General features: G+C 47.8%; 1 protein-coding gene across 1 annotated transcript; it reads right to left on the reverse strand.

Annotated features, from left to right (window-relative positions):
- Positions 1 to 906: 906 nt before the first annotated feature.
- antxr1a (ANTXR cell adhesion molecule 1a) lies at positions 907 to 21,449 on the reverse strand. Its single transcript, XM_047016007.1, has 18 exons — positions 20,946 to 21,449; positions 17,927 to 17,998; positions 17,736 to 17,807; positions 16,796 to 16,877; positions 16,586 to 16,619; positions 16,310 to 16,389; positions 15,368 to 15,436; positions 15,027 to 15,107; positions 14,006 to 14,066; positions 13,252 to 13,350; positions 10,303 to 10,372; positions 10,128 to 10,206; positions 9,657 to 9,752; positions 8,088 to 8,129; positions 6,558 to 6,653; positions 6,142 to 6,309; positions 5,203 to 5,283; positions 907 to 2,555 (listed from the first exon to the last, which is right to left on the reverse strand). The coding sequence occupies exons 1-18, from the start codon at positions 21,086 to 21,088 to the stop codon at positions 2,148 to 2,150; spliced, it is 1,833 nt and encodes a 610-aa protein (XP_046871963.1). The 5' UTR covers positions 21,089 to 21,449; the 3' UTR covers positions 907 to 2,147.
- Between the last annotated feature and the right edge of the window lie 114 nt (positions 21,450 to 21,563).

Genomic DNA, 21,563 nt, shown 5'->3' on the forward strand with positions numbered 1-21,563 from the left:
AACAAAAACACGTTGCAGTAGCTAACGAAGTCCAACAAAACAATCAACACAAAATATGACCTACTTTACAAAAGTGCAGATGACGTTGGCATCACTCAGAAATTTTTCTTATGGACATATATGCTTACTTTCTGTGAGCAAGATTTGAATCAAATACATTTGACAACTTGAGGAACTGCCTGCAGAAGGGGGAGTTTCAAACTGATGTGGATAACTTTAGGTTATCTTTGGGCCAGAGAAACGGTGTGTTGGCCAAGTATTTCACTGAGCTCCAAGAGTCCAAGTCCGTGAATGACGTTGAATGATGAAAACCACAATACCTTCTTCGGCGAGAGGTACACCGAAGGCCCTGATAACAACTCCAGAAGTTCCAGAGATATGACAGAGGACCAGCTTACTGCGCACTCTACTGTACAGTGTGACTAGACAGTGTAAGTATCGCAGATGCAATGCTGTAATCACTTGGAGAGGCTAAAAGAAATAAAACGCAGGGCCAAGACATTTCTTGCATTGTGAGTTTGGCAACAGAAAGTGGGGGTCAGTGAGGGCATAGACACATCTTCTTTGTAGCTTATTGAAAATCATGGAAAGTATTCTGCATATGCTCCCCACATAAATGTGGAACTATAAGGTATTATATAAAGAGTTGTTTAGGTCTGATGACAATAAGGAATCATGGCTTTTTTCAATCCGACAGGTCCCCTTTTCACACTGTTCCCAAAAACACAATTATGTCATGTATAATGAACACTGGCAGGCCTTTTCCCCCGCCTGTCCTTATTTCCTGTGGATCAGATGATGGCTATTTTCCGAGATAGCTCACTCCGTTTGTGCATGTGACATAATTCAACATATGAACATCTGGATGCTGTTATCCCAGTGCTGTTTTCATTGCATGTATAAGGGGTGAGACAGCCCGCGTGCACTGCTAGCGACATAGTCACTCTGCAGCAGGCTCTCCGCAGCAGTATATGATTAATGCCACTGTGAACTCACTCAACCCTGTGGCACTCCAGTTTTCAAAGGGTTGAAACAATTTCAATGGAAAGAACTGTAACTCTGTCGCTGCATTTACATACTCTGTGAAATTAAATGTGTTACTCTCTAGACAAAGTCGAATGCAACTTGGTCTTACGACGCTTATCTCACACACAGGTCTCTGATGAGGTGAAAGTGCAGGTCACGTATAAAATTACTTAGAACACAGAATCTGTGCAACACTTAAACACAATATTAACATACGATACATGTATTTATTTGCAAAGAATAACTCGCTCACTCCAACAATCAATCTCTAATGCAAATACAACATAGTTAGGCACAAAAACATAACACATTTTTCAATGTATCAAAATTCACACCGGTATTAAATGTATAAACATTTTTACGCAATGAACTAAGATGGCTATCAAACAAAGTGAAACACCGTCACATGCATGAAAATATTGCTAAAACCCCTTGGAGTTCAATGAGATATCACTTAAACAAAGAAACGTCCAAATCTTGTAAACAGTGACAGAAACATTAGCTTGGTTTAAACAACACAGCTTGTGATTCGCATCAACCTGATTCATAAGGATGGAAAAGCTATAAACTGATGAGTAAAGAGTAGACCTACTTGTCCCTAAAGTATCCCATCCGGCCTAGTCTAGGTCCTGAACAGAGCGATGGTCCAAACAAGGAGAGCAACTTGTGTTTGCTCTGGAAATTCATTTCCTGTAATCTCAACATTTTCTCACGTGATCCCAACTGAGCCCCTCCTCAAGAGAGTCGGTTCGTTTGGTAAACAAAAGCAACAGTCTGAAGCCTCGGCCTCGCCTTGTCACCCCCGTCCAGTAGAGGGCGCAAGGCCGTTTGTGTTCAGCGTCCCAGGGGACAGCTCCAGCAGTTGCAGTCTATAACTTCAAGCTTGACCTATCGTTGTGCTGTTGGGCTAGATGTGTACGCGAGCCCCTGTAGACAAATATCTGTGAGAAACGAGTCGGTATAACGTTCATCCACGTACGGGTAAATCACAGGTGTCTCAGCCACTCTCATATCCAGCCAGGCAGGCTGAGGGGAGGCAGCGTGTCTCTGGGACATCACCTTTTAGAGTTATATGCATTCCCGGCCCCCCGTGTCCCTCTCTCCCCCCTCATTGGCTGGGCTCACAGAGAGGGGCGTGGCGGCCGGCGAGACGGGGGCGGGGCTCTCCCTGGAGGAGGTCCCTGCGGGGGCGGGGGCAGCGAGCCGGTGGGGGAGGCGGGGGGAGGGGGGCTGGGCGGGGATACCGGGGGAGGAGCTATGCACAGAGCGGCCGGCGGGAGAGCCCGAGTCGGAGGGGGGGTGTAAGGAGGGGGTGTGATGGGGGGAGATGGCGAGGTGAAGAGAGGAGGCAGGGTCGAGGGCAGTGGGGGCAGGGTGGAGGAGGGAGAGGGGGAGGAAGGAGGGCTGCAGGGGGGCGTGGGAGGACTGCAGGCTCTGGATGGGTTGTAGGTAAGGGATGGATGATGGTTGTAGTTTGGGTAGCGTGGAGGAGGACTGGAAGGGACCCTGGTGAAGTTCATGCATCGACCCTGAAACGACCAATCAAAACACGGTTTAAGGAAACACATCTGTGGGAATAAATCTCTGATTCACAAATCTAGGCCGGAGGAAATGCAGCGCCTCCTAAATACTGTACACACCTACAGCACTTCCTGCAGACGGGGTCGCAGAAGAGTCTGGTGTTGTACAGTAAAGCAGCGAGTCAGGAGGAGCCCCCCCCCCCCGCGCCCCCCCCCTCGCTCAGCTAAACTAACACTTCGTCATGGTCTCTCCTGTCTTGTTGCCTTGACGAAGCACACGTGTACAGTTCTTTATTGCTTTGACACTTGGGCTCGTCAGATGAATTAGATAGAAGCATAAAAATGCCTCTGGCTTCTTACTGTTACAAATCAAAAGGACTGATGGATGAACCAGATGCTCCCACGGCGACCAAAGTTTTAGGAAGCGTGTATGTAGTGTACACGGACGTCATTTGACTGGATTGTTTACAGTAAATAGGCTGTAATTACAAGTGTGTCTCGTGTCTAAATCTGGTGTATAACCTAATCAGACATTTGGCAAAGTCAGTATCTCCCTTAAAACGTAGCTCACTATAAAGCTGCTCTATGTTTTACCTTGATAGAGATGCTCTATGTTTCACTTTATAGAGATGCTCTGTTTCACTCTATAGAGATGCTCTGTTTCACTTTATAGAGATGCTCTGTTTCACTCTATAGAGATGCTCTATGTTTCTCCTCTATAGAGCTGTTGATGGTTCCCCTGTGGATGACTTAGTGGGAGGACAGCTAGCAGCCACTACTCTCTGTAACGGGCCCCTCTGGTGTAAGAGCTCAGGCTGCTCCACAGAGGCCCACTCTGCTAGGTTACTCAGATCAGGACCTGAATTCCCCAAACTCACCACACAGTGTATTGTACAGTGTATTGTACTGTATGTACCATTAATTGGGTTTTGCCCTTTTGACTTCTTGAAATATGTAACATGGTTGTCGTTTGGTGACAAATCTACTGGGAATTATGAGTACTTGTCTCTCTTAGATTGTCTGTTGGTGCAACAATATCCATTATGTATTCTACTCTCTTATGTAATTTTGTACCACAACATATAAAGACCAAGACCAAATTGTTTAAGTGTCTCAAGCTAATTCAGTTGTTGTTGTGTGGTAAGTTAAATTGGTTTCTTTAGGTCATTAAAATAAAACAACACTCTGGTCTTGAGAGACTCAGTAAAGAGGCTCTGACAAAGGAAAACTGTGCTTCTCTCATCTAGAAAGGTATACTTTGTGTTCTCTCCACTAGCCTCTGGAGACTCAGGGGAATAAGAAGGCCTGGCAGAGGCTAGGGATGGGTAGAGGGCTGGGGCTGGGGGTGGGGCTGGGGGTGGGGGTGGGGGTGGGGGTGGGGGTGGGGCTGGGGGTGGGGCTGGGGGTGGGGGTGGGGGTGGGGGTGGGGGTGGGGGTGGGGGTGGGGGTGGGTAAGGGGTGGGGACCAGAACCTACTTCAGCCTGTCTCCATCACACCAGGGGAAACTATAAAAGCAATACTTGTAGATATCCTAATTGCAACCAGAGCAGGCTTGTTTACCGAGAGTCATCAAGCAACATATAGCACTCTCCACCTGGCTTCCTGTGTACTAAAGAACAGCTTCCTGTGTACTAAAGAACAGCTTAATGGAGACTGTTCTCCCGCTCTCTTCATTAGGAACTGTTTAGTAGCTCGTCAGCAGGAGGAGACGGCTAAACATGTCTCCTCCTTTTATCTATTGCTATCAAACAGCAGGAAGAAACAGCTCTATAAAACAGAAGTTCCGTATCGGTTCTGTCTTCTTCTTCTTCCTGCGTCCGTGTGAGCGTGAGCAGAGTCTTACAGCCACAACCTCCCAGTTCCAGTAAAACCACCTCCTTTGCACAATGAACCACACCGCTTCATGAACATGTACAGTAAACAAACACGAGTAAATCAAGCCTGTTGCACAACATGCACTCACAGCACATTTCTGAGTAATTATACTGTACGTGCCAACCAAACCTCCAAATTACATAATTCCCAATCGGGCTGAATATGCATTTTTCCCCACCCTGAACTCGTATCCCAGCTTGTTGTTAGGAAAAGGGAGTATAGACCAGAGGATGACTCCCCCCCACATCCCCAAGGCCCAGCCACAGCACTGCATCCCCACAGCCCGATCTCTGAGCAGCACAGGTCAGGCAGATGAGTCAGCCCTGCCCCCTGAATCTACAGTTCTGTGGAAGAGCGGGGGAGCCGGGTCTCTATAATGACTTGACCAGACCACGGGAATTCTTTAAGCTGGTATGCATTGGAGCTACGTACTGCAGTCTGAGTGCCAACTCACCACAAAGTTCCCAGCAGCCTCTATTTCTATGCGTGCTTTATGGCCAACAGCTGTCTTATATTCACAACCTCTTATGGTGCTTAACAATGTACTCCTGCCAACCCTATACTACCCTAATTCATACTCCACTAAAGACCAATTCAGACTGAGTTATTAGTCGAGGGTGGAGGGGAGTTAACTGTGTATAGGTGCATAGTTTAAGTAATAACAAAGTCCACTATTGAAACCTCTGTACTTTTGAAAACGTTTTTTTCTTCACAAGCAATTGTACACACGGCACTGACACGTGACATTGTGACCCGAGACATGGTTCCTGGTTCTCTCACCTTGTCCCCTGGGTGTGGTCTCATCAGCGACACGCGGTCGTAGCCTCTCCTCAGCAGCACCCACAGGGCGTCCAGTTTGCCCTACGGTGGAGAGAGGGAGGAGATCACACACAGGCTCCTGGCTCATCCGACCGCCCGAGCTCAGCTTTCTCTCTCATTCGAGGCATTTCTTAGCCCCGACGTCACCCCCCAAAAAACCCCTCTGAGTTTGATTCAATGATTAAACACATGACCTAAATTACGCACTTATCCACTTCAAATTTTCTTTCTTTGCTCCTTGTCAGTTCTGCACGGCTGCAGCCAGCACCAGGAGATCGAGGGAGAGGGACAGCGCAAACTGAAAGAATCTGTTTTCCCTCACTGAAATGTTGGCTGTGCTGTCCCCCGGAGCACAGCTCAGCTGGGGTTGGTTTTCTATCAGAGCTCCCCTGCTGACTGCCAGGGGAGAACAGAACAATGCCTTTAACCCTCGCCTGGTCGCCTTCACTGGGACTACACTTTCCAGAGCGCCCGCCACCTCACCAGAACGTGGTCAGCTTCTACACCCAGCGAAGCGGCTTCAGTGTCCTGCCGTAGTCTGTCCCTCCACTGCCAGGCAGAGATTGGATCTGCTTTGATGATTTACGATAATGATGATGAGGAAGAGTACCTCAAATCAAAATGTATTTTACAGCCCTTTTTACAAGCAATGTCACAGAGGGGCTTCACCTATGCCCATAGAACTGCCCCTCAACCAACCCAAACTCCTCAAGGAAAACGAGGAAAAACTCCCAGAAAAATACACTAGAGGAGGAAAACAAAAATGGTAAGAAACCTTGAGAGGAGCAATTCAGTGAGGGATGCCCTCATCCGGAGACGGTTAGTGAAAGAGAGGAGCAGAACCCAGGCTAATCATACAGGTAGTCATACAGCAGGGAGGTGATGATGGGGGGGCAGTACCTTGATGGGGGAGTACCACTTGTGAGGGCCGTGGGGTTTCCGCATGCCGTTGTTGAGCACCCGCACGGTGGGCTGAGCGTCGTCCTGCTCAGGCATCTTCACCTTGGCGTTCTTAGCCTTCTCCAGCTTGGCCCCTTCCTCAGTGGAGCCCTTCTCCCCCCAGCGCACCTGAGGGAGCCACAGACAACCCAGCTCTGTACTCTCCAGCGCATTCAGATACACGTCTAAACAGATGTATTCTCCAGAGGTGTCCGTTTTATGTGGTGAACAGAAAAGAAAGATCCCTAACCAACGTCAAGAGATTATGGAAATTTCCTCCCACCAATAATTAGCTAGTGTTAGCATATGAGGTCATACATTTTTTTTTGTCCTCGCCGGATGTTCAAACCAAACCTATCAACTCCAGGGCATCTCACCTCCATCCTCTTGATGCCCCCCACGCCCCTGCCCCCGTAGTAGGAGGCGTCCACCGTGGGCCACCTTTTCTTAGGCCCCCCGTCCTCCTCTTCATCCTGATCGGAGAGGCAGGGAGAGCGGGAGGTGAGAGGGAAGATCAAGTCTCAACATGCCGACGCTTTTCGTTTCTTTCCGTCACGCTACAGTTTTACCTTTTCTTCATATGGCATGATTACATTTAGTCATTTAGCAAACGCTCTTATCCAGAGCAACGCACAGTAAGTACAAGGACATTCCCCCCCGAGGCAAGTAGGGTGAAGTGCCTCGCCCAAGGACACAACATCATTTGGCACGGCAAATGATGCACTCTAAACCCCTTCCTTCCCCACCTGTTATCAGCCTTATCTCTGCAGTTTTCTTCTGTACTCCCTGCTCAGTCGGGCTCTACCTCATCTCTCCAAAGCCCTGCCCTCCCACTCACGACTGATGGAAGCACTTTCTGACGCCATCACGCTGGTTACCTCACAGACACTCACTGGTCTGTGGAGCCTACTTACTGAGTTCAAACAGCTCTCACTTGTTGACAGGGAAAAATAGTTTGTTGTTTGTGTTCAGTTACGTTGATTTCCTCACTGTTGCAGTGAATGTGTTTATCTCTATGAAAAGCCATATTCATCTGATTAGGCTTCACTTTTAAAATCCCTGAGGGTAGACATGATTCACAAAGATATTAGATTTTTCTCTGAATAATTGAAACCATAACTGTAAGTCAAAAACAGGATCAGAAAAAATTTAGTTACAGTATATTCAGATTGAGTTGGCTGGAAAGACATTGGCATGATTATCACACAATAGTTGTTAAATATGTACGTGAAACAGGGATATCAAAGGCCTAAGTCAACGAACCACCTTTCCTCAGTGCTCAAGGTATGTTTAACAATACTGTAGCGACTACATGGGACAAACTTAAAGTCGCTGAGAGGCTGAGGTTGGGTTGCTTCGTAAGCTGACGCGCTGTTAAATGAAAAGATTCGCAGAGATCCAAGAAAAGCGTTGACGTGGCTTTAATTGCTGAAAAGTATTAAAGTATTTGAATGTCCAGAAATCATAGTCAAAAATAGTTACAGTGATCTGGAAAAATGTTGTTGATCAAAAAATGTTTGCGGTCCACAAAAAGTAAGGCGACCCATTCACCCCCTCTTCCTACATACAAGCCCACAGGTGCACAGGTGTACATGAGCTTTAACACTAATTGAGTGTCACCGCCCATACCCACGTGACTCCATCACGCCGCAACCACACAACAGTAAACAATAATACAAAGAAATAATTCCTGGCCCCTACAAATACCATATTGTCTACATGAAGATTATTCAATGAACTCCAAAACTTCCTCCAAAAACGGCAGTTTAGCCCCAAAAAGAACTTGTGCTACTTACTCTGTTTAACGTTAAGCCATTGCATTCACAACTATGTCATTCTGTAACAGGGGATGGAAAATGTTCTCCTGTTGCACAATCTCACTCAAACAACAAAATAGTTTTTCTTACCGAGCTGTCTTCTATCACTGGAGGTGGGGGCTCATGGATGATCTGGGGAGGGGGGGGGGGGGCACAGAAGAAGGGGGCAGGGTTTTAGTTGTAGTAGAAAAACATGCTTCAAATTAAATTATTTTATATTCACTTAATATATAACCAATCCTGGGGCAAAAACAAGGTTACATAAAGACACGTTGCTCAGGAATAGTTTTTTTCCTTTCCTCTGTTTACTAGAGATTTGTGTTGACCAAGAAATCTGCCAGGCAGACTCTGGACCTGGACTGCTGGTTAGAGGAGGAAGGTGGGACACAAACATATGCTTTAAGTGTGCCTTGTCCTTTTGTTTTGAAACAGAGAGGAATTCCACGGAACCAACTGTGAAACCTGCTTCTGATAAGAACAGGTAACTCTCCTTCACATACATACATACAACTATGTCCTTTTGTATGGGCCTCAAGTCATCATATTGTAAGATAGTAGTCTCCAATATGACGCAACAGTTTGTAGTCCTCATAACATGGTACCATCCCATGCTTCCTCCTGGAGAAGGAAACCGTGAGATTAATGAATATTAATGACTTGACATTATGCTTATTTTCCTCTGAGCTAGAAGGCTGTTTGGCCACAGCCTAAGCTGATTTCCCATGGTTACCTAGCATCACTTTCCCAAACAGTGCTGGGCAAGGGCTTCAACTGAAAATAACTGACAAAAAGTGAAAGTATGGAGAGAAAGTCATGTTGTAAAAGTTGACATCTCTCCCAGGTTTTTTCCAACTTTTTCTGTTTCCAAACTCGTAAAAACTGATTTGGATTGGATGTTGCCTTCTTTTTTTTGACTCATGAAAGAGACCAAGGCTCTTCCACTTCAAATCCATCCACGCCTAAAGAGGCCTTAATAAATAAAGTCCAGAAGGATTCGGATGGTTCATCTGCGCATTGTAAACAGAGCTGTGTGTTATGCTGGACCAGGGGAAATGATGTCAGCTGCCGCAGTTGTGCCCAGCTGCTCATTATATCACATGAAGGACTCTTCACTCAAGATCTTTCCACAAGGAATCCTGTTAACCTCCCTTCACTCTGGGTGTGGCTGAGGTATAGAGTAGAGGATTGTGAGTGGTTGTGGCCAAGTTTCACACCCCAGTCTTGAGGGGTCAACAAGTCTGTGACCCCTCAGGGGCACAGATTCCTTCAACAGACACGCTAATTACTTCAGCACACCTGTACCCGATGACCTTGAGCCCTGGTGATAATAGACTCACTAAATCTACTGGGGTCCAGAGGACTGGGGCCCAAGGACTCCCATCTCCCACCGATTCTATGTACTGTCCCCCCTGTTGTTCAGGTCAACAAGGTGCCCGGGAGGGGGGCTCGTTCAGACCAAACTAATCTAAAAAACACTTCATACCAAGACTCAGGGCAGTGTCACTGGATACTGTCCTCAATCCTGTCAGAGAAGTTCTGTCTCTTCAGAGACCAAAGATGTGGTATCCCATCACCTCATGTGAGATAATTGTTCTTCTGTAGCGGTTTGAGTGTGTAGAGAGCGTTTGTGAAGCCAGTGCGTCGTCAAGGTCGACTCACCACAGTGCAGCACAGAGGCCAGAACCACCAGAGAAGGGCCAGGACCAGCAGCAGCATCAGGATGAGCAGAGCTATGGCCAGGATGGTCCCATCAGACTGGGGCGGTCGAGGGAGGCGCGAAGGAGGGAAGGGGGAGAGAGAGACAGAGAGAGATGTGGTGGAGAGAGGGAGAGGAAAAGGGAGAGAGAGGAAGGAAGGGGAAAGAGAGGGAGAGACGAGAGAGATGGGGTGGGGAGGGAGAGAAGAGGGGGAGAGAGAGGAAGGGGAAATAGAGGGAGAGACAGAGAGAGAGATGGGGTGGAGAGGATTGAGAGGGAGAGAAAAGGGAGAGAGAGAGGAAGGGGAGGGAGAGACAGAGAGAAAAACAGAGATGTTTATCTTCCGAGTGTGCTGTGGGTATCAGGCTTGGCCTTAGCCTTTCTGGCCTTGGTTAACCCAGCCCAACCACTGCCATAACAGGCATGTACTCACACAGCCCACTGTAGTGATGGTGACTGAGCTGGAGATGAAGCTGAGGCCTTCGTTCATGCTGACGTAGAGGCTGGCCGCCCTGTAGACACAAAGACGCGAGAGGCTCCGCACGTTTTCTGCCTGCGGGTGGGAAGTAGGAAGGAAATGGGAGGTGTGTTGTCATGGCGATACTTACATGCCCTCTTCGTTCAGGACGGGAGCGGGACATAGGAGATACGTGTCCTCCACCACCAGGGGCTTCACCACTGGAGGAGGAGCGGAGGAGAGACCGGTCAGTGAGAGACACTCGACACACAACACCTAGACACTAGACACACAACTGCTGTCGCCAAGCTGGAAGAGATTACGAGAAATCAAAACACCACGATCTGGAGTCCTGAGGGAATTTTAAGCAATCTGTTGATATTACATCTGGGGGTAGAACTTTGAACAAGAGTGTTGTTGGATTATAAGTGATGCACAGTGATAGGATTTGTTTTGGACATCTGTTGGGTGATGTCATATTTACCCATCAACCCTGACAGACCCGTTTAACCCTGAAGACACGCCCAGTTTTGCTTAAGCACGCTGTGTCGAAAACAGACCCTTAAAAGCCAAGATGAGCACACTGATTGAAACCACACGGTAGCCTTGCGTACGAGAAGGGTCTCGATTCGCTGTGTCTCTCCGGAGGAGAGATCCAGGGATCGTCCTCGCCCGCGGCCCCGTGTTTGTCCTGGCTCAGACTGGACATACCCCAGTCCTGAGGAAACCACCACGGCTCTACGCTCTCTCCTCTGGAGCAACAGCATGCAGGAGAGAGAGGAGGAGGGAGGGGGAAAGAGGAGGAGGGAGGAAAGGAGGAGCGTGGAGGGAGGAGAGGAGGAGCGTGGGGGGAGGAGAGGGGGAAAGAAGGAGGGAGAGGGGGGGGGGAAAGGAAGGAGGAGGAAGAGGGAGGAGGAAGAGGAAGGAGGAGAGAGGGAGGAGGAGGAGGAGCGAGGTGGGAGAAGAGGAGCTGGAATCAGGAAGCGGGAGGAGATCAACTGCTGCCTGCCAAACAAGTTTCTGGGCCAACACAAACTCAGCCTGATATCATCCCAGGGTTCACGCCCACGGGCTCCCACCCTGAACCCTGCACTGACCGAAACCATCAAAGGAGGCCGACGGCCTTGCAAGGCCCATAGAGGACTGACAGTACGGAACTCTTTATAAAGAAACGTCCAGGGTCAAAATACCTACACTGCTTGTGTCTCCTTTCATTTGGACTGTGTGATACTTCAGGGGTCGGGATGCTGGCAAACAGTCCTTGTCTGTGTCGCAGCACTTTATTGCAATGTTTATGCCCTGAGCGTAGTGGAAGGTCGTGTTTTACTGGGAGCTGTAGACAGGCATGTGCTCAGCATTTTTCAATGCTTCAATAAAGCACAGGAAATGGCCGAGCCTGATTCCACCAATCGCAGAGCTCGTAACTCGAACCGAACGCTGACCCGTCCTGATGAACCCTGCTCAAACTTCATATTCATATTAAGGTCCATATCATTCTCATCACGTCGTCCTTGTCACGGGGCTGAGCTGCAAGTGCTGGAGCCTCATTCTGCTCGTCTCTGATTGGTCCAGGGAGCCTATGTGTGCGGCTGATTGGTCCTCTCTGAGCTCAGGGGGCCTGTGTATGCGGCTGCTCTTTCTGGAGACAAGGACCCAGACAACCATTCAGCTGCTCGACACATGTAGCTACACACCACCTCTTTCCTCCGGATGGGGCGGGAGAGGAAGGAGGAGGATGGAGGAGGAGGGAGGATGGGGGAGGGTTGGGCAAGATGATAGAGGGGGGGGGGGGGGGTTAGAAGTGTTACAGGAAAGGCCCCGAGGGAAGGTGAAATGTTCCCGTAATTCACGAGAGCCCACAGGAAGCTGTCATCTAACAGGTGGGCCCAAATGTTTTCATCAGCAGGGTGTCCCAGCAGCGTCTAACGTGGATGAGTTGTTTAGAGGTAAACATGCAGCTCTTGGGAGGGAGGGCAGCCATATTATAAACCCTGGATGTATATCTGGATAGACTGCTTGGGTGGGGGTGGGGGAGGGACACACACAAACACAAGGAGGCATTTTTTTCCTAAATTATTTCCATGACTTCCGCCGGTCTGTGGAGAGCTGGATGTCTCACACACAAACAATTACAGACCCAGCTTGAAACTTCCTCGCCGTCAGTCATCGCTCGCAAAAAGGAGCTTGTCAGTTCCCCCTGGCAGGCCTTCATGAACCGGCCAAACAGACCGGACGTTCTCTCTCATAACCTCTTTAATTACAGCTCAAAATGCTGATTACCACACATGCATTTTCAGAGCACAACCCAAAAAATGACAACCGTTAAATGACTTATGCCAACAGCCCCAACTGTTCACTCAACGGTAGTTTGACGAACACTAAACAACTTTCCTTTCAAATGAAGCTGCTGCGAGGGACACCATCATAGTGACTGATTCCACAATGGCATCTGCCTCAGTCTGAGACCAGACCATGTTTGGTGGAAAAGACTCTTCCGGTCCAAACCTGCTGTTGCTCCCCTGCAGCTCAGTCTGCCAGACAAAGCTAGGCCTCAGCTTTCTTCTGTGTTTGTAATTACTGCAGCACCTCCCACAGCCTAGAGTGGCATGCATGGGAGTGGGGGGGCTGGGACTCACACGCCTATTAAGAGCACTTTTTAAGACCCTGGAGCTGGAAGGGGGGGATGGGGGTGGGGGGGGAGGGGGTTTTCGATGTGCCTCGAGGTCTTTTCCCCTTGCCTGCCTTGTGTTCGCGGGGCTGTTTTCCCTTTATCTCCTGGCTCTGGCCCTCGCCCAGGCTGTTAAAGCAGTGTACCAAGCCGCAGCAGGACCCGCTGGCAGGGCCTCACACTCAGGCGAGGACGTCTCCCGCTGAGCTCACGAGCGCTCGACGCTCAGTGAGTCAGTCGATATTCCGCCACAAACCGCCTCTTACTCGGTGCTCTCCCACTTCAGGCCCGTTCATTCCCAGAAGTCTCCCTCCTGGACTGCAGGAAATGACTGTTTGTTTGTTGACCTATGCAGAGTAGGGAGGAGTAGCACATCACAACACACCCCCTCCCCCCCCCATCCGCTAACACTGACTAGGTGTTACTACTTACTCTTTGTGAGGGTGTCGTTGATTCGGAAGCTGCAGAGGACCTTGTCGACGTTCCGGGCGTGAAGGAAGCCGTTCCCTTTCACCACCACATGGAAAGACTCTGGGCGCGGAGACGAGAAACACAAAAGAGACATTGAGAGACGCAGTGGATTGGAGGCCTCACAGTAGAATTCCACGTCAGTGTCAAATTCAATGGACTGCTATCCCGCAGCACAGTGAAGGTGAAGTTCAAGTGCTACGTCTCTCTATGCGCGGAGCATCTCACACTCTGGTGAGCAGACATATTGAAAGCCACCATGCTCCTGACCATAGTGGTCATTAAAATGAAATCCCCCTTCCCAGACTCCTGGAGGGAGACGGTACATGTGGTCGACGGGACGTCATCATGCATGGGTATGCGGACAGCGGCTCTGGAGCCAATACCGCAAACCCCAGACGTGTAAACACTTCCTTTAAACAGGGGGTTTGCAAGGCCGCAGGACGGACGATGATTGAGTGGTTCCTGACACCAGAACGTAGACTGTGTTGGCCCTAACTGCAGTTCGCTAACCCAGAGAACTAATCAGGGTCATATCAAATGACTGCTACCGTCCAGACGTTCTTCACCACAGTTTGGCAGGCCCTCAGGTCCTGGCCTGTCAACGCAATCAGGGTCTTCACTTCCTGTATTGAGATGCACATCAAGGTGGGGGCCCCCGGATTTGTGTGTGGTGGTGGTGGTCAGAGAGGACCAGGCTGTAACAAAGCTCACCTACCTCCTGCACAGATACTGGAGGGCTCGGCTGCAAGGATCTCAGTGCAGGACTTCCTTAGGATCTGGGGGAGAGGAACGAAAAGGGGTCAGAGGTTAACCTGGGGTTGTCCAAAGGGGCAGTTTTTTGGAAGAAACCCCAGGCTTCGACCGGACGTGTCAATGCAATCAGTTGAGATGATCGTCTACTCTCAGGTAGTGGTGACGGCGCTGACATGTTCCTCTACCTGTACCCCTGAGCCTCTTCCTACGTTCTCCTCGGTTTGAATGGAGGCTGTTCCTACCCCACACCCATGCCCTGCTTCTGCACTGCCCCAAACACATGCGCCTGCCTGTACCCTTACTGTCAAAGGAAGCATGCACTCACCCCCCCCCCCCCCCCCCCCCCCCCCCCCGCCTGAACATCGGGCTGATTTACGACACGCTGCCCTATTTCCTTGAATCCAGGCCAGCAGCTTTCAGCGTTCAGATAATCACCACCAGATGACAGTCAGCTGGTCCCGTTGAATCCTCAGCGAGCAATCCTCCCTGCTCTGGTCAGCTGCTCAGCAAGCAGGCCCACTGCCCTAGCCATGATGACCCCCGCCCTACCAACACACACACAATGACCCCCACGATGCTCATTCAATCAGTCTTGTGAAAACAGAAGTCGATACCTTTTGAGGTGGAAACTAAACAACGCGGCGTACGTGTATGTAGCGTGTTTGGTTTGACTCCAGTCGGCAGGATCAAAAGAAGGGAAGTCGGACACACAGCAGGTGAGTGGATGTCAGATCCTGGTGAGTCGTGATGGATGGAATATTTCTTTTTGCTATATTCTCGTTCTATTTTAGTTTGTTTCCGGAGTGCTATTCAATCAGTGTTTCACTGGATTGTAGATGAAACATTGTGGTGAGATGAAGAATAATATAGGGACTATTTACTTTGGGCAAATAGGATACAGGCTGACCGGCAGAGTGTTCATACAGTATTTCATACGTTGTTTTGATAGTGTGTGTGTGTGTGTGTTCCAGCAACATTCTTACCGAATCAATGACCCCCTGCAGCGCTTCAAAGCCATCATTGACAGGGAAGACATGGTCCTTGCTGTCGGCAATCTTCGCGAGCTGTTAGGGACAGATAACGAATCAGGCGGCAGATCGTCACCAAAGTGTCAACCACCTCGCAGTCTACAACACGAAAAAGAAACCACACCTTCTTGAAACAGATTTGAAACTTCCCATGCTAGGCTACAAGGCTCATGCATTAGGGCTAGCATTAGGCTACCAGCCCAACACGACCTCCGGTGGCCTGTGCCTGGTGGACAGCTTGAGCCGCCGTGTCTAACCGGAGCAAGTGGGAAGGCCCAGCGGTAAAAAGCACGCACCTGTGTCTCGTTGAAGTCCTTCACCCCTACACAGTACACCGTGGCCCCCAGACTGCGCGAGCGGTTGGCCTGTCAGGTATTCACGGACGAGGAGACAAAAAAAACACACAAAAAAACAGGGAAGAGGCTCAACACATGGACTCAGTTACCGCACGGCATTTCAGTGCTCAGAGATCCTGGAGTAAGGGTATTGACAACTGATGTACCGTAGCTCAGAGAGGAGCGTTTGGTTCCTTAACTGAGATGTAAATGGGCCCTGTGCCCTCTAGGTCCTCTCATTACCCCGGTGCCAAATGTTTAATTTCCTGAGAGGCAATCTAAGCCCTGGCTCCACGCTGTGTGACCGACCTCACAGAATCCCTTTGAGGAGCCTTCCTAGGATGAGGCAGATCTTCTTACTGGGGGGGGGTTTTAGAGCCACGAGAGCCATCAGCCTCACTTCATCCATGCGTGAGTTGCAGCCCTGCATGTCCACATGTGCTCTATGGCACTCACGCTGCTCAAACACGCCTGCACAAGTACTTCTTGAGCTGAGATAAATCATTGGTTCCTGCTGCAGATGTGTGGCCAATGACTGAGTCTCTTTCATTCACGGGCCATATGGGAGACATCAATTTGGCAGATGCCCTGACCTCCTTTTTTTTCACCAAAACTAAGGATTCAAAATGCTGCCACGATGACGTGTATAATGTTGGATTTATGCCATTAAGTAAATAGTTTGTTTTACAATGTGCACTCTCTTTTTCTATCTCTCCTAGGCATGTGTCCTTATGTGTGCTGTCTCTAGTCCTATCAGACGGCATCCTACCGCTCTCTCCCCAATAATACTGCATCCTGCCTCTCTCTCTCCCCCCAATAACACTGCATCCTACCTCTCTCTCTCCCCCCAATAACACTGCATCCTACCTCTCTCTCTCTCCTCCCAATAACACTGCATCCTACCTCTCTCTCTGCATAGTAGAAGAGGTCCTCATGCAGCTCTCCATCCGTGAGAGCGATGATGACACTGGCGGTGCGGTAGCCTAGCAACAGATGAACAGATCACTTCCATTAGAAGCCAGACTTCCAACAAGGACTCTGGGGAATGAGTTACTTATCACTGAAGTCATCAAAACTCTGCAAGTTTGCCAACAGACAGACACAGAGACCCAGAGAAGGATCAGAGACGACAGGAAATATTTTGAGGATTTTTTTTGTTGATGAAAAGCACATTCACACCTTCAGAGTTTCCATGGTAGATCTGCTCGCTGGCCTGTAAGAGAAACTGTAATGAAACACTACACGCTGTTTAAAGCTGTTCATAGAGGAAAATCACTCTCACACACAGATGCAGACTGATACAGGTGTCATTTTGGCTCCATTCTCAGCCTGTTCTGGCGCCAGATTTTGGAGATAAAAGTCCGGCTCAGGAGGCAGATGACGGCTCACCCTCTGGATGCCCTCGTGCATGAAGGTGTCTCCGCCCGGACGAACCATATAGAGGTCCTCGAGGCCCTGTCGAATACGCTCCCTGGGGGATGTGACCGAGAGACAGATCAGACTACAAATCCCAGCCACACAGTTACGACACACCACAAAGACTACAAATCCCATCTGCACAGTTACGACACACGACTAAGACAATCAGTGCTGACGAAGATATGTCACGGGTCTCTCTTTTAAAAAGAGTTTTCTGTTTCAAAGGTTTTATGAGGGTTTCAAAACTTGGAGATGAAAATGGGATATCGTGAGCTTTTGGCTCGGGGCACAGTCAGACAGTAAGGAAACTGTACTGGTGTAAAATGAGATAGCAGGAAGGCAATAAACACCGAAGACGTTTTGTGGCAGGATGGAGCCGAAGGAAAGATTAGACAGATAACCACGCACAATATGTGAGCCACATGTTCAAAGTCTGTGGTTTGCCAGAATAATAGCATTACCAGTTCCTAGCACCGAACGGATATTGTGCTGCGTTTAAGTTTTGATATTCAGAATTCTCAAACATATTTGAAATGTGTGTGTGGTCTTAGATTGAGATGTTTGAAAACAAACAAAGGTCCGAAAAGGAGGATTCCTCCCATACGGAATCTGTTCTTATCGACCCACAATGGCGATATGACGTCAGTGTGTGTGTGAAGGGCTGAAAGGGTTGAGAAGCACCCATGTCGAGGCTTGAAAGCGTGCTCGGGGGTCATGTGGCTGAGCGGTTAGGGAATCGGGCTATTAATCAGAAGGTTGCCAGTTCGATTCCCGGTCGTGCCAAACGTTGTCGTGTCCTTGGGCAAGGCACTTTATCCTACTTGCCTCGGGGGAATGTCCCTGTACTTACTGTAAGTCGTTCTGGATAAGAGCGTCTGCTAAATGACTAAATGTAGATGTGTTCACCCACCTGTCCTCTGTGATTCTCATGAGGATCCGACCTTCTGTGGAGAACACGATGAAGGACATGCGCAGCTGTGGACTGAGGTGGACACAAAGAAAAGGAAAACACTCAGGAGAGATCAGATTAGCAATGTCACGTCTTCAATGGAGTCCAGTGTACTGTCTCCTTACCTCCGTGATAGTGAACACTATTCTCACCTTATGAACTTGTGAGCCAGATGCTCGACAAAGTGATAGATTTCCTCCCAGTGATGCTGAACACTCCCGGATCTACAAAGATATATCACATATTCGGAGTTATTTCACCCGTCCTGAGTGGAAAGCCAGGCTGTGTTACTGCGCTGTACTTGGTTGTGGTACAACAAGGCTATGGTGATGTGATGGTGTGCTAATATGCCCTCCAAAATCACTCTCTCCTTCCACCCCGAACGAGACCTTCGTTGCTGGTATCTCTGTGCATGAAAAGATGCTGGCATTGCAGTACGATTAGATGCCTGCCATATTTGAACATAATAAATGACCTAATGCTGATGAACAGCAGTTACATCACTTCGCATGGCGTGACAATGCCTTTCTAATGCACCAGTAATAATCTCCGTGTTATTGTATAGTTAAGTTAATTATCCGGCATTACACTGTACTTGCTGGAGTCCTTCTATACTTGCAATTAGACAAGTCTGGCCAGGATTTAAGACAACACTACCTCACCACTAAGCACAGCTGACCAAATGATACAGAGGTTGTTTATTCACGTCTAACCCAATTCATAACACAACATTGCCATTGTTTATGTTATAGGGAGGATCACATTTAACCCACTGAACTCCCGACCTTGTAATGGTTTACCTTAAAAAGGTTCTCTCAGATCATGGGACATGGGGAGTCTGAGAAAACCAGTAGTCAATTGCGTTTCCCCGTGGGAATTTACAGCAGAAAGTCGTTATGACAAACGTCCCATATGATGAAGTCCATTCCTTTTTGATTTACCTAGATTATTCTTATAATAACTATCACTATCGCTATAATAGCGATATCACTTATAATCTACATTCTCTACTGTCTCGCTGTCTTCCTTGCAGCGTTGCATTTGTCAAACACCTCTTTTTTCCATTGTTACCAAGATAAGTCCCAATACACAGAGAGGAGCCAAGAGGCTGAGAAGTTGGAACATCTGGACATAATGGAGAAAAGGTTGCACACGCAGAAGAAGAAGGAGGAGGAGAAGAAGAGAAGTGATTAGACAGACACTGCAAAAAGACAGTTATGACAGGGAAAGAGCATCAGTTTGTGTGCAGTTCAAACAAGCTTTTTACGAGAGCGATGGATGACTTGTCGTGAAACACTGACGCACAGCCTGTGCAATGGCCTTTGTCTTGGACTCTTGGCATTTGTTATCAGATGCGAATAATCGGAGCACACTGCAGATCAAACTCTGCAAAAGAGACGTTTGGTTCTGTCTGAGTCCAGAGTTTCCACTAAGCTAAATGTTGTGCCAACACAGAAATGTCTGCCTGTTGCTGGCATTCCGCTGTATGTCAAATGGAAAATTAATCACCAGATACAGTAGTAGCCTTGCTTAGAAATGGAGTACAGGAAGAGTAGACTCAATAACAAGGCAACAATTTACGCATTTCACAGCTCTAACAGTGTTTCAGTGGTTAGTTTAAAAGATTTTTTTAACACACAACACTGCAATCTGATACATTTACCTGATGGAACAAAAGCTAACAAAGTCAAGATTCTGTTGTCATTTGCATCAACTTTGAACATTTATCGTTTACTTAATGTATTGAGTCAGAGCACACAGTTGACCCCAATGATTTTGACCCGACCCTTCCTATCATCTGCATGGGAAAATAGCCTTTGTACCATACATTATTTTCTACTAACATAGCTAATATGTAGTAGTATTGTCCAATATGAAACATGATCTGTTTCTCACAGCATTTAGGTGCTCTCCACTGGCATTACATAGAGGATATCTGAGGTAAAAGTCCTGAAGAAACATCTATACTGTAAACCCAGTGGTATCACAAAGGTCAGTTATGGAAATAGTAGGCTGCTGTTGGAATTCTAATTATTTATGATTGGGAACAGATGTGCATAGAGACTGGTCCCAGAATCAGTCCAAAGAAAACAACTTGACTAAGTGAAGAGGATTACGTTAAGGCATGCAAAGCAGTGCAAGTTGTTTGCGTTTGTCACCAGGAGCTCCCATATGAGATCATTGTTCTGCTTTTCCTGATCCATGTAACTCAAGAAAACATTACAGGTACATAATACTGTTGTAATTGTATTTTAAAGAGGGTTTGTATAAAGGATTCCCATCCTGGGCACCAGACTCAACTAGTCTGTAAGTCTTCAGGTCGGCATCTGTTCAAACGGGGTCAAATAAACAAACAGAAGAAGAAAAAACACCTGAAATCATTTGACCTAGAAGTTACCGAATACTTTGCCTGTACAACCCATGTGTGACTGAGGAGACATTACACAACTGTTAGTAAACGTGTGCTACAGTGAGAATTGAAGTCGAAGGAATTAAGCATTTGCTGATGACGTCAATCTATTCCTGCCTTTGAGGAAATCTATATGTTGTTTTTTGTTTCAAAAATGAATAAAATACAGTATTAAGATGTGATGCTGAAACGTTTTCCTGGAGTTGAATTTAAGAATTGAAATAGATGGTTTATTTGAGATGTTGTGCACAACATCACAGTTTTCAATAATCAGCGTCTTGGCAACAGAACTACCTTACTACCCCCGGGGGCGACTGAATGACTGTTTAGTTCTGAAAGAGTCCAAGTCCAACTTCATCCCTGTAAACACTGTAACTGGCAGTGACAGATGTCCCTGACATCTGACAGTTCAGAATTCACCTTCTGATGTACATTTCTGATTCAGGCAAGCACTTAGTAGCTAATTCTCAACTCCTTGAAAGTGTCATCAAGGAAGACTTCTTTTGTTCGGTGGCGATTGTCCTAAGATCATGCTCAGGCATTTACAAATGCATGGTAGATAAGGAATCATGCCAGTTAACACTGACATAACAATTAAAAGACAAACCATACACAAACCTTGCAGACTAAAATGTTTTTGATGAGCAAAACATTAGACCTTCACCTAAGCACAGAATTTCACAAATTCTGCATGGCATCCTGAACCACAAACAGGTCAAACAAAGTCAAAGGTGACAGGGCAAGGTAGATGAGTAACTCACTTGTCCAAGACAAAGTACAGGTCAAACCCTCCGAAGCAGGACGGTCTTGGCTGGCCTCTGTCCTGGTTCTGTCCCGTGCTGCCAGCTGTCAACATCACCAGCACAGCACCCAGGACCACAGGGAAACAGAACCCTTGGCACATTGCTCCCCTTAGAAAAAACTTATTTCAGAGTAAAGGAAGCCACTGTGATCCCCGATGTGAAGAGACTCTCTCTGGTGTCTCTTCCTCCCGTCCTCGTATAAGTTATCCAAAGAGTAGCAGAGTGGCTTTGATGGCTGCAGTGGTCAGGGAAGAGAAGATGCTGTTCTGTTTCGGTTTGGTCAGGAAACTCTTTTCACAGGTCAAAGATAGAACAGTGACCTCTAAGCTTCACCCTCCACTTGGCCTTCTCTTTTCTCCTCTCTTATTGTTAGAAATAAAAAGCATGTCCCATCAGCTCCGCAGAGAACTGTGTAATTGTGTCTCACAGTCTCCACAAACCTTCTCAAAGTGTCTGAGTCTCCTTCCCTTTCTTACAAAGAGTTGGGGTTAATGGAGACAAAGAATTAAGGACAAACGACATCTCTCTACTTTTGCTGTCATCTAGTGGTCATATAAGGTAACAGATCCGAATTTA

Source organism: Hypomesus transpacificus, unplaced genomic scaffold, assembly GCF_021917145.1.
Source record: "Hypomesus transpacificus isolate Combined female unplaced genomic scaffold, fHypTra1 scaffold_31, whole genome shotgun sequence".
Lineage (NCBI taxonomy): Eukaryota > Metazoa > Chordata > Actinopteri > Osmeriformes > Osmeridae > Hypomesus > Hypomesus transpacificus.